Genomic DNA, 16,013 nt, shown 5'->3' on the forward strand with positions numbered 1-16,013 from the left:
GAGACGGCTGCGGGGGACACGTGACAATAACGGGATGGTTGTGATTAGGAAAACAATGGGGAAACAAAACGCCACACGCGGGACGCGATCCCCGGTCTCCCACCCTGACCGACCTCCCTACGCAGATTTTTGGCTTTTTATACTACTCCCTATCATAGTCGTGCTGTGATCACAAAATATGCTTCCCATTGAAATACATTACTTTACATTTTCCTGCTGGCCACCACGAAAAAAATGTCCCTGTGAACACGAATCAATAGATTAAATAACGTGACCATTTCACGAACTGCCGTGAGACTGGGTTGAATAAAGACTACACCTGTGTTTGTTTGATGCAAAGCAGCGCAGAGAGGCACAATGTGAAGATGAGAATTTTGGAATAGTTCTACGCTTATTTACTTTCTTACTAAGAGTTTGATGAGAAGATTGGTACCACTCTAATGTCTGTACATTAAATATGAAGCTACAACCATGAGACAGTTCTCTTAGCTTAGCATTAAGACTGGAAGCAGGGGGAAACATGTAGCCTGCTCTGTCCAAAGGTAACAACATCTGCCTACCAGGACTTCTAACGCTCACTGATTTACAAGTTATATCTTGTTACTTTAATTCATACAAAAACTAATGGAGAAGAACCATATAGTCAAGCACATAATCCTCCGTAAAAACCGTAAACTGTAGTTTTTACAATTTTATTTACACTTCTATTTTGTACTGTACAGCTCTTCCCAGTCCTTCCACTTTTTCTATTTTATATTAGCCTATGTTTTTTGACTTTTGCACCAAAACACCAAGAAAAATTCCTTGTATGTGCAAACCTACTTGGGTATAAAATTGTTTCCAATTTCTGATTCCAGGTTTCCAGTCTTTATGCTAAGCTAAGCCTACCAGCTGCTCGCTGTATCTTCAAATTTAACAGACAGATAATGAGAGTGGTATGGATCTTCTCATCTTATTTTTTGGCAAGAAAGGAAATAAGCATATTCATACAACCGTACAATTTGACATTTTCTACACAGATGACTTCATAACTTTCTTTTGCGAAAAAGTTGTCTTCTTAACGGCAATGAAAAGCTTCTACAAAATTTTGCATCCGTAATTTCCCTGCCATGATTCATCTCCGCCTTCTCGGTTACTGGTCCATAACTGAGGAAATCTGTTCCCCTGCTCTTCTCGTTAACATGCAAATCCTCATATTTAGCATAATAGTGGGAACAAAAAGAAGCCCTTTTGTGCAACTCCAGAGCACTGAGGATGTTCCTTCCTGCTTCTATTAGCTGGACATGTTCCTCTGACAGCAATCTTCTTCCTGTCTAATGTACAGACAGACCTAGTTACAGTAGCAATTACTAGTGTTCAGGTTAAGATTAATTGAATTACTGGGTGGCTTCCCTGCACTCCTCTGTGGGCATATCAATCACAGCCTGTGCGCTACACAGACCCTTTATCACCCTCTTCCATCTTTATGTGAAAAGACGCAGGCTGTGCTGTTGCACTCCATCTATCAATAAACGGGTCTGGGGTGGCAAACTCACACAAAAAAAAAGGTCTCCGCCATCTTTTCCATCTTTGAATGAATAAAATGTTCATTTAAAAATAGAGCAGCTGGGATTGTAACGACCGTTGTTTGACTGTTGAGAAATAGACCTGCACTCTGTATAAGTCCATTGAATATTTGTGATACATCTTAATTGATCATTTGTAAAGAGAAAATCCTGCTATATAGAGTACTGTGAATGGCTCTATTGTGCTATGCAACCTTTCAAATTTAAAATACAAAAGACTGTATGTAAAGCGCTTGTTTGAACAGCTGTATTTCTACTTGAGGATCCAGGTAGCTTTTCATGCAATGGGTCTGCGGGGCTTCTATTTGAATAAAATAGCTCTCAAGGCAGATTAAATGCCACTCTGTCATTCTCTCTCCATTCACCACCTCCATTATTAGATATTTTAAAAATTTGTGCAGGATTTCTGGTCATGGTCTATAGTGCTGCCAAACCCTAATCTTCAGCATGTTTTATTTCCCTTGTCACTACCATGCGACTCTTTGTTCATCATCTAGCAGGAATATACAGAAAATACTTGATGTAGAAGTGCTGAAAGCTCGAAAATAACATTTGAAGGAAATAATGTGTTGGCCTCTTTGTGGGCCGTGCCAAAAAAAAAAGAAGCCAATCCCTCATTTCAGATGGACTCCAAGAGCCACACACACACACACACGCGCGCGCGCGCACACACACGCGCACACACACACACACACACACACACACACTTGTGCCTCAAGCTTAGCTACAGTATAATTCTGTGTTTGCATGGAGACAGAGGTTGGGCAGTCACATAGAGGTTGTGCCTAAGGTGCTGTCTGGCATAGCCTCTGCCCATGTCTGCATGGCGGCCTCTGCCAAGGCGACTGGCACTGGCATAGGATGGTTTGGTGCCATCCTATCACCACACAGGCAGCTGCAGATAGCACACATGGCAAGTGTGTCAGAGTCCATGCCTTTAAGCGCAGAGACAGAGAGGGAAACAGTGTTTGGCCAGTAAGCCTAAAAAAAGACCCTTGAAAAGAGTGAGAGACTTTCCTGCTGAGTGAACAGAAGGGCTGGAAAGATGAACCTCTAACTTCCTTGGGTATCAACTACTTAAATGTTTTTTATTTTTTTTATTTTACAGGGAATTGAAATACAGGACCGAGATGTGTGCCAAAAAAAGAAAGAATATGTGGCAAAAGTATTTTAAAGAAAACATTACAGTTGGAACGGAAAATGAAGGACCCAAGAGGAGAGGGCTTCCTTCTTTTTATTGGTTCCCAGGCTTTCCATAGCCCTGGTTCTCCCTCTGATTCTGTCTGTCTCTGTCTCTTTCTCTCTAGTGGAAAATATAGGGAGTTCCCTGTCCTGTGATAAAGCTGTTGCCTGTGAGATGGGAGAGAGAGATCCATCACGTTGAGGCGTTAGTTTACCCTGCCAATCCGCACCACTGTGGGCTGTAACGCGTACATGCTCCATCCATGCATCATTTACCAAGCCCTTCTCTGCCCAAATAACATGGGTTTGGCTGCATGTTTCTGAAATCCTAAAGCACTCTGGCAATTTCTCTGAAAGTCTTGATATGCATGAATTCTGGGGGTTGTTTTGCGGTTTGTTTAGTTCGCTTCTTCGAAGAGAGAGAGCTGAAACAGTCTAGTCTAAAGCCCATTGACTCTCCAGTGCCAAATGATAGGGTTACAGTCTCTCTTTGTTTGTGGAAGGATAACACTTAACTTCCATCAACCTTAGGCTGCCAAGAAGAAAAAAATCAAACATAGAGGAACAGAAATACAGTACCAGAAGAAAATTGCAAACATGATTCTCTCTTTTTTTCATTACAGCCGTACTGCTTGTAAAGTGCCTGAGGGCAGAACCGCTATGATGTTAGAAAACATTACCTGGCAGGTTTCCATGGAGTTCGAGAAAAATAAACATCACTGACATTCATGGGCTTGAAAACCACTAAACTAGTAAAGGGCTTCAGGTAGGCTATATCACAAGAAAATAGAACACCATGCTGCAGTCCTAAAGCTAATGTCTTGAAAAGGTCAAACGCCTCCACTTCAGAAACAATAAGAAATGATAATGGTGTACTGTACACAGCAATGTATCTTTGTATGGCCAAGGACAATAAAAAGTTGACCTGAGGTACTCCTTTTGAAATATGAATCTCAGAATAAATGCTTCATAATGTATGGGCTAATACCTCATAAAAAGACCAACAGCTGCTAAGCTGAATAGGCCTGAGATACGACTGTGTCAAACAGGTTGCTGACTAGTGTACACAGAAACCCAAAAGTGAACAAACAACAGAATCCTAAAAACAATGTAACCTGATCTTAATGTTGCAGTACCATCTGCTGGCATTGTGAACTCTGAGTGTGGCACATTCTGTGGCAGCCCTCTAAGTGACCCTCCCGACCGTGATCAATCACACTCCCTTTCTGCACATGTTCATCAAAGCTCCTGGAGTTCCTGAAGTATGTGCATGAAAGTAACCAGTTAGCTTCCTTCATCTTGCCGGGTTTCAAGAAGTCAACAAACAGCTCTTATTTTGGGTGTGTCAGGTGAACGCATCAGGTGTGAGCGTCTGGTGGAGATCCAGGTGGTGTCTGCAGAGCACCCTGCACCTGCTGCCTGTCCTCACTCACCCATCGGGGGGAAGATTCCCAGGATGCCAGAGGGCAGCTGCTGACAGGCACTACTTTGGATCGTCCCCTTGCTTCTATCTGCCTCCCCCGCATGGGGCCTCCTAGGGTCAGCTGCTAAGGGCATGCAAAGATGTCGGTGGGGGTGACGCAGGTCAAGGAGTTGGCAAGGAGTGGGGACTACAGTCATGGGTGGGTTGCATGCCTTCAGCAGGAGGTGAGCGTCCCAGTTTTACAATTATACTCCCCGATAATCACTTTCACAATCCAAAGGCAGCTCAGCGCTCATGCTCACGAGGTCTCTGGTGATCGAGTTACGTCCGCTGTGTCTGCCCTCTACAACCCCAACCATGACCCCTCCACCCACCCGTGTCGGTCCTCTCTACTCCACCTGCCAACCACAAACCTGCCCCTATGTGAGCAGATGTACTGAAAAACTCAATACCTAATTCTATAAAAACACTCTGTTAAAATGCTTTTTTTATATGGTATATTTCATATAAACATTTCATGTGCAAAAAATGCATTTTCTTTCACTTTTATATTGAAATTCCACCCTCTCTCTTGTAAAGCATTGACATATTTTTTTAGCCAAGTACTCATTTAATGAGTACATAGATTTTGGGGCTAAAGATGGTTTATTTTGGAAAGGACTTTATTTAAAACTTGAAGGTAGACCTGCAGGTTTTATATACTGGGTAGTACATAAAACCTCTCCTTTCCGAAATTAGGCCAGCTCCCACATCCCGTTTCATGACGAAGCATGTCTAACTACATTAGAAAATTACAATCCAAAGCTATTTCTTAGGACCTTTAAGGATATGTCTTTTCTGCTTAGTATTTTTCCAATATGGTGTCAAAATAGGCTCAATTAATCAGGGGATCAATTACGGTAAATGGGGTAAGTTTGTTTTAAAAATCTCGACTGTGTCTTGGCAACAAAAGCTACAACAAATGTCTCCTTGCAAAGCCTCACTAAAGAGTCCACGGAGAAACATTTTAAGGGTTTGCACACACAGACACATAACACCAGCAAAAAAAACAACAATGTTCTTCATATTTTTGGCTGATATGGTTTTATACATCTAAACAGGCAAGTGAGGTATTTTAGAGTTCGTGTATACAGTGTGGTGCAAAGGGAGCGGGTGGTGAAGACCAAACTATTTTGAACTCTATCGCTGTATTTAAATCTCTGAGGAACATGTCATTTCTGTATTCCAGGCTGGGTTACATCCAGGGGCAGCAGCGAGCGCCAAAAGCACATTGGAGGTTCTTACAGTTTGCATGCTCACATAAATATGGACACATTAGATACACACATACACATACACACAGTTAAATCTGGCCTCTCATTCCAGCTGGTGTGTGGTTTTGTCATGACAACCTGGTTCAGCCACACAATAAACAATGTACGCATGGATGTTACAACTTGTTTTGTGTGTTGTATAGTTTTCTGCGTTGCGATTATGAATTGTTTAAATTATAGGAACTTAGAGAGTGGAGGTATATACAGTGCTTAAGACTGACTGCTAAAACAACCTTTTATTAGACTAAACTGAAGAGCTATTCGGTAATTCCCTTACTATTAACATCTAGTCTCTCCCATTTGGAGTTGTGTCATGCTTTCCACCGGTCCTCCAAGCCTCTCCACACTCAGAATGACAAGTGAAATGTCAGGCAGCAGCAAACAAGGCCAGAGTAAAACTCTGCCACCCAATTAATTGACACACTCTAAACACAGTCAACATATGAGAAACTTGGAAGACGACCTCATTTCAAACGCTGGGAATTCAACAGCTTTTCACCGTCAGCACTTGACAAATGTGTCTTTATTTGCTTTACGTTTGTGTGTGTGTGTGTGTGTGTGTGTGTGTCTTTTCTTAATGGAGTTGTGTCAACAAATCACTAATGAAAAAAAAAACTGGCATTCATGGAATTTAAACACAGACGGGGCACATTTTATTATTCCACATATTAAGATCTGGATCTTTATTTTTATTTGAGTAACAAAAAAAAAAAAATCTTTGATTTGTTATGTCGAGCTGTCGTGCCACACAGACCGCTGTACGATACAGAAATACAGATCAGGTCGACATCGCTGCTTTCTAACACAAATCCCCACTGGGTCACTGCTTTTATGATCAAGAGCCATTTTTTTTATTACCATTACAGAACACCCTTTCAAATAAGGCCAGTTTTATGAAGAGGGAAACCCCTAATTTAATGTGATTTTCTGCTTTTTTTAGCTGAGCATACTCTTTTCGTTTGCTTTCTCATGGCTTTAGATGTTGCATACATGAGGGAAAGCATTTGCGGAGAAGCTGAAGTGGATACACTTACTCTGATCAACTTTACACAAAAGATTTGCTGATATACACAAAGCTGCCATACACCTTTCGATTTCCTGGATTTGTATTAGTTTTTTAAAGTTGTGGTCCGTTTAAGGCCTTGTTGTATGTGTCTGTATACGTGCATAAAAGAAGAAAGAATGTGTATTCCTTCACTGAATATGGATGTGTTTGTTTGTATCTAGATAACTATGTGTGTGGCGGAGGTGGTGGCACATTGCCCTTGTGTTTAACGGGTCACACATGTTTTTATGAAGGATAATTAACCCATTAAAGGATCTGGTGAAGGCTAATCCAACCGGTCTGCAGACATCAAACAGGAACTACGGCTGGGTCTAGACAGGTGAACGCTGGGCGTTCAGTAACCCAAGTAGGCCAAAAAACATATTATTGACTACTCTGTAGCATGGACCTCTATAGTTCACAGTGTTTGTGCTTGACCTCCTTGTTCACTCCAAGTGTCAATTTCCATAACAAAAGCCTAACATGTTGTATGTGATTATACAGATACGTGAAATGTAACACTGACTGACGGGGGTGATTGGGCCCGGTGTCGATTTCCTGTTTAACAAAAGGCCTGAATTTACTGGATCGCAAGAATGACATTTTATTCAGGGAGCTACAATGATGTTTTTAGTTAAAAAGTACAACACCCAAAAAAAGTGTAAAAAAATAAATATATAAAGTCCTTACCAAGATTTGAATAAATGCAGATGGTGAGACAGAAGTTTACTACTTGGAGACTTAGGACACATACAAGTGAAGTTAAAAGTTTAAAGCTACCAATGTTTCATGCTCTGACAGCTGTACTGTCAAAACGGGAATTTTTTTTATCCTCAATAAATCACAGACTTTTGCATCATAGCTTTGGGAGTGCGACTGACTTTTTAGTACAGTTGATGGAAATTCCCATAACAAGCCAGACAATTTTAATTCTAAGAAAGCTGGAAAAAGGAAGGCTGGAGATGTTGCCACGTCACATTAAGAGCTTGGAGGTGTAATAGTTAGGCAATATTACACAAGAGGGTGTGCTTTAACATCATTATTGGCACGACAGTGATGCGGCTACGTACAAGGCGCTTGCGTCGAGGTCCGTAAGCCTCACTGAAGCATCACTAAAGATTATACATACGTTCCATATTGTGGGGCAATTTGTTCACAGAAAATAAAAAGACTAAAAGAATGAAAGAAATGATAGAGTGGATTTCTAGTCCCTGTTTAGGCAGCCTATATATATATATTAGGGCTGTCAAAATAACGCGCTAATTTCGATAAAAAATTACGCGTTAAAAAAATTAACGCAGATTAATCCATTCCATATTGACGTTTGCATACAGACGAAAATCTGGTGCCACTGATATGTCTGCGCTTCTCTCTGCTGCTCTGAAACAGACGTTACAGGAAACACAAACCCACCCTCATGTGACGCTAGTTAACACTATACTCAAAAGCAGCTAACGTTAGCCTACCGCTAGCTAGTAGCTGGATTAAACACGGTTAAAATGCTGACAGCTAACGCTAAACGGTGTAAAGTTTGACTGTGTTTTACTGTAGAGGATTCAACACCGGTATGTAACAATCTGCAGCTGCCGTCGGAGAAACAACACAGCCTGTGCGTAAACTACAGCGTCGTGGTGCATTTGAAGTTATTGTAAATGTCCTTTTCCTATCTGGTTGTTGTTTTTGTCGTTCAACAGCAATTTACTAGTGAAATAAGTTATTGTCATTGTTATACATTATTATTAAATCATTTCATTTTGACCATATGTCCTTAGCAATAAACAAGCCGTTCTTTAATGTCACCAACTGTTGTTTAGTACCCTTTTTTTTTCTTTTCTTTTTTTACTTTCGGTTTCAGGCACCGTTAATTATGTATGCGATTAATTTCGATTAATTAATCACAGAGTATGTAATTAATTAGATTACATTTTTTAATTGATTGACAGCCCTAATATATATATATATATATATATATATATATATATATATATATATATATATATATATATATATATATATATCTATGAATCTATGAATCATGGACAAAAATGTTTCATAAACAGTTTTTGATTCAACTCTGGAATGTTGACATTGAAATGTCGGAGTAATATGTTTAGTGACGAGCATGGTGTGATATCATGCTGATTTGAGCACGTTCTAAATGTCTAGTTGACCAATCAGATTGCCTGGTCGGATCTACTTGTTGTATAATTCACAGTCCCATAGGGACAAAGACGAGTGATTCATGCTGAGGACACACATCGGCCTTGACAATAAACAAAGAGTCTCCTGAGACGGAAGCCGTTGGTTTTAAGTATTCACTGCTGCTAATGAAAGGAATCGCATAATTCAAGCAAATTGGACACAGTGATTAGTCACAGAAGATCTGGGCTTGTTTTGCACCAACACCAACAGATTGTTTATTTTTTTTTATTCTTTCATTTTAAAAGGGCGGCATTTTTGAGTATTCAACATGTAGTGGAGGCTGAGTTTGTTCTTCAACCATGACACTTTCAAATTGTCACGTCAGAGGATTTTCAAACTGTCGTGCAGTCATTAAATGTTAAAACCATCGGTACAGTTACTGTCTCCGAGGCACCGAGTCTGTGCCGATTTTTTGACGAGGGGCCTGGTAAGTTCAGCGATGCAATCATCCTGATTTCCTGGTTTCGACAAAGCACTTTTGAAGTGCGCAAAAACACCTCTTTATGACCTCAAGCCAACAACCTCAAATGAATGCAACTCAATCAAAAGCTTCCACAAAAACACAAAAGCTATGAACAGGAAGACTCTCAGACGTTGTCGGGGAGAGCTGACAAGATGAACTCCTGCAGAGCGGGCCATGCTGTTGTAACAGTTATTTATTCCTCTTTTTAATTCAAGGGTCCTTCTGTTTTAAATGGACGGCATTAAGGGGAACCGGCACTAAGGTCTGTCCTTGGAGGCACGGTCCAAATTCCAGAGAATCTTGGCAACTCCTCGGGATAGATGGGACCCTCATGGATATAAAACCCCACAATGGATGAATAGGTAAACAGAAGGGTGTGAAAGAGTGATGGCGAAAAGAGAATGTTCACTCTCAGAGAGGCACAAAGAGGGAGGTGTGTGAGTGGGAGATGGGAGAGAGCCAGAGTGTTTGGGGGAGGAGAGGGGGCAAGCGAGAAGGGACTGGAGGGAGTTGTCAGTGAGGGAGAGTAAAAAGTTTTGTCTCCAGGCTTTTAGAGGGTGCTGTGTGTGGTGTTAACTCAATCAAAAGGTGAATTATACCTCCTGAGACACTCAGGTAACCTTTCATTATGGCCCTAATCCTTCTTAATAACAGAGCTGCAATGTCGGCAATGCCCCATTAGACAGAGAACCACTGAGAGGGAGAGCCATTATTCCCCACGGGCCTGTGGAAATGTGAACACACAACACTCACTCACACACGCTCGCAGTGACAGATGAAATCAATCACAAATTCGACTTGAGCGAGGAAAACGCAGCATACACTCCTCCGTACGGAGATGGAGACACTGAAGGAGAGTAAATGTGTGTTTATGTGAGATCAGAGTTTCTCTAAAGTTTCACTTTTGTCAGGCGAGACTGAAACTGATGCTATAAAAGCAAACTCAGACGGAAACTCCCTCTTTGGAATAGAGGATCGACAAGTAAACTTGTGCTTTTCATCTTCAAAGTTAAAAAAACACACACAATACACAACGTTTGATGTACTAAGTTATGATTTCAATACAATTTACTTTGTGATGTATGAGGTTGTAATTTATCTGCATTTAAAGATTACATTTGAACTTGTTGAGAGTTTTGCACTTCCTAATAGTCGGCACATCTAAGCATAAGTACGGCTTTTTAGAAAAGGAAATCCTGTTTTACTATTTAGGGATGCTCCATTAAGACTTTCTGTAACTTGCAAAAGTGTTTAAGATTTGCAGCGGACCAATGTACATAGCCTACGATAATACATCATTACATTATTAATTGTAACAAATAGAATTGAGGTCTGAGTTTAATTGAACAAATGGGTAAAAGAAAATGCAATACATCTATTAAAAATGTCTGAAATAAGTATGTATAGATTGAAAATGTCTGTTTACTGAACAAATACTTTGCATTAAGTGTTAATAAATTAAGTTAAAGTGTTGAGAGAAAACTTGTTTGAAGTTTCACGAGCAGATGTAGTTTTATGAAGTTATATAAGGCAATAATGCTACAACACAGTTAACATTTTAAATACTTAAGATTTATCCTCGTCTAATTTCCCAGCCTAATCAAGCTACAAACTGTGATTCCACTATAGTCCTGACCAAAACAACTTAAAGGCAGTCAACCCTAAAATGTGCAACAAAATGAGCAGCCTGATAACATCTAATGAAAGCAGGCCTAATGTAGCGTAATAAATCAACAGGCTGTCCAAAGTGCTTCACCCACCAGTAACTAGGCCACTTTTACAAAAGTTGAGATGTTAAATAAATATTTCTTGGTTATGTAGACTACACTTTATCAGTGATGTAGTAGTAGGCTAAATAAAAAGTTGGATAAACACAATATATAATCATGGCAATTTAATGACTAATAACAATATAGCCTATATTATAACAGGGCCATTTATTATAAGCTATTACAATATTTCCACAGTAACTTACCTCATATTGATAGAATATTAATGTATGCTAAATATTTATGTCGACATAATCAGTTTATTACATATTCACCTGTACCACTCCAGTCCGTTCTCATAGTTGCGGTCGAAGAAGTGCGGCTCCGCTCCCACGGCTCTGATGTCTGGATGAACGCGGAGAAACTCCAGCAGAGCCCGGGTCCCTCCTTTCTTCACCCCGATGATGAGAGCCTGTGGCAGCTTCTTGCTCCCCTCCCCGAGCGGACTGAGTTTACCTGGGAACCTCGGCGATACTTTCCTGGAAGCAACTATATCCGGAGGCGGCAAGATGAAAGACTCCTCGGGCAGCTCCAAAACCTGCCTCGCGCGCTCATCCGCGAGGACCCGCGAGGAGCGCCTGGCGGCTCCATAGCCCATCAGCTCCGACCCGGCGGGCCATTCGTACGCAAGTCTTTTAGTCCTCAGCGACTTCAAGTCCTCGAAGAGCCCCGTAGCCCGGCTGGAGGACGCTTTGACCGGTGAGGGCGAGGTGGTGCTGCAGCGGTCGGCGAGGCAGTGCAGGAGGAAGAGAGAGGTGAGGAGAGAGCACAGCATGACCGCCGCTTTCCTGAAGATGCCTCGGGACGGGGGGTCCAGTTTACTGATGCGGCTAAAAGCCATACCGGGCCCTGGGTGGTCGGTTCAGGAGCCACAGCCATGCTAGGCACCCATTATAGAGTCTTCTTTCCATGAAAAAAACCGAGGAGTGAGTCTTCATCCACAGTGTGCTGCTGTAGATAACACCTCTGTCTTCTCCATACAAAAGAAACAAAAAAGCCAAATGATACCTGCTGCACACAGGTGAGAAAGACGACGCCCAAAATGACCGGGAACAGCCACAATAAGGTGCTTCCAGACAGTGTAGGCTAAAACGATGTATGCACTCAGGTAACAAACTCTCTTCTTTCCTTGCTCTGTGTAGGATGCCACCACGAGCCCTGATGTACCACCCGCACGTGTATAGAGTTGTAAACTTGTCTCATGTCAGGTTGCTTGACTGGCACCTCCATGGCCAATGAGATGAAGAGAGAAGCAGACAGGAGCCAATGATATTCCAGGTGGGCGGAGACACGGGTGCACAGTACATTTCAGGCAAATTAGAGGGAATTTTCCTACAAAATTAAGTTGTGAAGAGGGAAACAAATGCTGCATAGACACACTAAATATACACACAATAATGAACAAAGAGAGGTGACACAAACAAATTTGCAAACTTGCAAAATGCAGACAAATATAGACATTTCAATGCATTTATTTTATTTATTCAAGCGTTTATTCAAATGGTGTATTTGAGATCAACATCTCTTTTTTAAATCGAGACTTGTGCACAAGAGTGAACATATAACCTACAGTAAAAGCATACAGACAAATAATTTATACTGGATGCTAAAACTCATACATGCTAACACACACACACACACACACACACATACACACACACACACACACACACACACACACACACACACACACACACACACACACACACACAAATATATATGCTGTGGTCATTTTATAGATATGATTGTTTAGTGCATCGATTTTTCCACTGTAGCAGCTTGTTTTGAGATGACAAAATGAATGATTCCTCCGATCTTCAAATCACTTGAGGGATCATTTTTCTAAATGCAGCAAAAGTCAGGCCACCAAAGAAGATGCCCTCCACCATGAACTCTTTTTTATGACACGCAGAAGAACAAAACAAGTGAAATAATGATAACGGGGCACATTATTTCTTTACAAGTGAACAAGAACAGAACCAAATGTTTCACATCTGCTCCTGCCTTTTGGGTATTACCATGAGAATGTGCAGGCAGTGCTTCAATGCTGCACAGCTCACTGCTCGAGAAAGAGGATGGAGACCTCAACACTGGGCTGTGTTGCCAGTGCCAGATGTCCCCCCATGTTGTCGAAACAATACAAGGGGGTGTCCCGCATTTAACAAATCACACCCCGTGTCTTTTCTCTGTTTCGCTGACACTGGAGAGATGCTCGACCCCCTCAAACCAACTGTGATGACACCCAGCATTCCCTCACAGAGGTCAAATGGCTTCACACTCCTTCTTACCATAGACAAATACTGGTAAAATAATGATGTTCTCTTTCTTTTCATGAGAAATTGAATGCTCCTAGAATTTCTGCTAGCACACTTTATTCATTTATTTATTTATTTATTTATTTATGTGTTTAAACTGTTATAAAAGGGACAATCTGACAGCTTAGTAACTACATAGAGGTTCCCAACCTCTCTTGGTCTGGACCCCCTACAGAGGTCACCAGATAAATCTGAGGGGTCAGACATGATTAACGTGAAAGGGCAGAATGCAAAACAAATTCTTCCACACACTTTTGTTTTAATCTGACTTCTCTGGTCTTTTTTTGTGTGAAATTGTGGAATGTGTTAACCAGTGGTGGAGTACTCGGATCCTTTACTTAAATAAAAGTTGTGATAAGACAGTATAAAATACGCAGTTACAAATTGCATTAAAAACAATATGTATCAAAGTTCTCATTATGCAGAATGGCCTCTTTCAAGTGTTATATTATTATGCATTTTATATTATTGGATAATTTTCTTGATGCATTATGGTGGAGGACGTATTTAAATCCCCTCCTTAAGTAAAAGTATAAATATTGCAGTATAAAACTACTCTTTGACAAGTACAAGTCCTGCATTTAAAGTGTTACTTAAAAAGTAGTCGTATGGGCGCCCAGATAGCTCAGTTGGTAGAGCGGGCGCCCATGTATAGAGGTTTATTCCTCAACGCAGCGGGCCTGCGTTCAACTCTGACCGGCGGCTCTTTGCTGCATGTCATTCCCCCCCCTCTCTCCCCTCTCTTTCATGTCTTCAGCTGTCCTGTCAATTAAAGGCTTAAAATGCCCCAAAAAAATAATCTTAAAAAAGTAGGCGTATTATTACTTTAACTACTGTTGGTTGTGTAGTTTAATCTGTATGCAATGTATCATATTTCATAAAATGATCCTCTTTTAAATAAATAAAAAATATCTGCAAAGTAACTATGGTTGTGAAATAACAAAGTAGAATAAAAGTATATTTCCCTCTGAAATGTATTGGAGTGGAAGTATGAAGTAGCAAAAAATTGAAAAAGCTTGAGTAAAGTACAAATACCTCAAAAGTGAACTTCTGTACAGTACTTGAGTAAAGGTACTTAGTTACTTTCCACCACTGATTGTACCCCTTGAGGCCTCTCAAAATGATTTAAATGAAATAATCTGAGAAGAGAAAATCATAGACATATTGCATTTGTGCTGAGGGACCGCTGCTAAAGACCATTGATTAGTCTAATAGCACTGTTGTCATCAGTGGCGTCTGAGTAGGTACTCTAAATCTGGGGCGTGCTTTGTGCAACGTACCTATTTTCAGCCGTTTTTAATGTTTGTGCAGCGACACATACTTCCTTAGAAAAAAAACTGCATTTAGTGTGTAATTACACACCCAGACATTTGTGCTTTTAGAAAAATGTGCAAGCAGTCTAGAAGGCATGTAAAAACGTAATTCGGCTTTCATCTTCGCCGTTTATCCAAATTGCAGCACTATGGTTACACTGACGCAGCCTTTTTGGAATCTTGGATGAAGAGTGTGGGGTTTTAAGTTTAAAGGGAGTACAAACACAAACTGTTTATTATCCTTTTGAATATAATCTTGCATTGACTTTGCATATTGAATAGATTCTCAGGGCATGCCATGGGAAAGAAAACAAGCGCCAAGGCGAAACCAAAATAGGAACGGCTGAATTTTGTGTATCTGATTGTTGTTTCATTGAAATGTTTAAACCATACCTAGACTTGTGCTTTCGCGCTCTCAAATGCACCATCAACAGCGAGAATATACTCATGCAGGAACTGTTTCCATTGCTGAGCTGGCCAAGTAGTTAGACTGTGTCTCAGCCATGCACATAATCTCGAGACAGGTTTATGAACAGAGGTTTGGGAGCTGTCAGTTTGGAGGAGACATCTTTACTGCCAATATAATGGCTTTACATTTCTCGACCTGAAATCTGTGGCGATAAAATATATTTTGGTACAATATTCATCTTTAACTTTGGACAACCAGCCTGTTTTAATGGCATATACTGTATATTTAATAAGTTGCTAAAATGTATGCTAGATATTGAAATAAAAAGGTACAATGCTCCACAGGGCAAACATGGTTAGAAACAGATGCAGCTAGTAAAAATAAGATTTACATGTGGAAATTGTATAAATATAATTTACGACGTGTTCCGTGCATGAACTAAGATCAGCGACACAAATTTCCACACAAGCCAGGCAGCTTCTTGGCTCCAGAAGTTCATCTCTTAAAACCATCACATTTTGAGTAAAATTGAAATGGCATTGCCCACTTAAGAGCTCAATTATGTTAGTATGAACTTAAAAAAACTAAATAAAAAAAACTAAACATAAACAGTACAATACCTACCACCAAGATGGCTATAAGAGATTTAAAAAAATACATTTTGATGCAACAGTTATAGAAAAGATGAAATTCCCTTCTTGGTACTCAACCTGTTAATGATATTAGAGACAAAAATTACAAAACACTGTACTTGCACATATGTATATGGTGTGTGAGCCATGACTCAATGTTTTAGTGAAAAACTTTGGGTTTTTTCACTGCGAGAGGAAATGTACTCGTTCTATATACACAGCTGTTGGCCATTCATCGAGGTTGGGTTCTTCTGCTTCATTGGCAGGCCGTGCGCTGAACAGGAAGGGTTTCTATTGAGCACGGAAACCCAAATAAATTGTGCTCTTAATCAGATTAATGCTCATCTGAAGTCGGCTGTTTCTCTAAATAGTCTCAACATAC

General features: G+C 40.5%; 1 protein-coding gene across 1 annotated transcript in view; it reads right to left on the bottom strand.

The window, feature by feature from the left end:
• Positions 1 to 12,131, bottom strand: part of LOC144536637 (heparan sulfate glucosamine 3-O-sulfotransferase 3A1-like) — a 35,662-nt gene extending 23,531 nt beyond the window's left edge. The window contains exon 1 of the mRNA XM_078279875.1: positions 11,238 to 12,131. Within this exon, the coding sequence (XP_078136001.1) occupies positions 11,238 to 11,803 (566 nt within the window). The 5' untranslated portion in view covers positions 11,804 to 12,131. The remainder of the gene's footprint in view (positions 1 to 11,237) is intronic.
• Between the last annotated feature and the right edge of the window lie 3,882 nt (positions 12,132 to 16,013).

The sequence above is a fragment of the Sander vitreus genome, chromosome 21 (genome assembly GCF_031162955.1).
Source record: "Sander vitreus isolate 19-12246 chromosome 21, sanVit1, whole genome shotgun sequence".
In the NCBI taxonomy this organism is placed as follows: domain Eukaryota; kingdom Metazoa; phylum Chordata; class Actinopteri; order Perciformes; family Percidae; genus Sander; species Sander vitreus.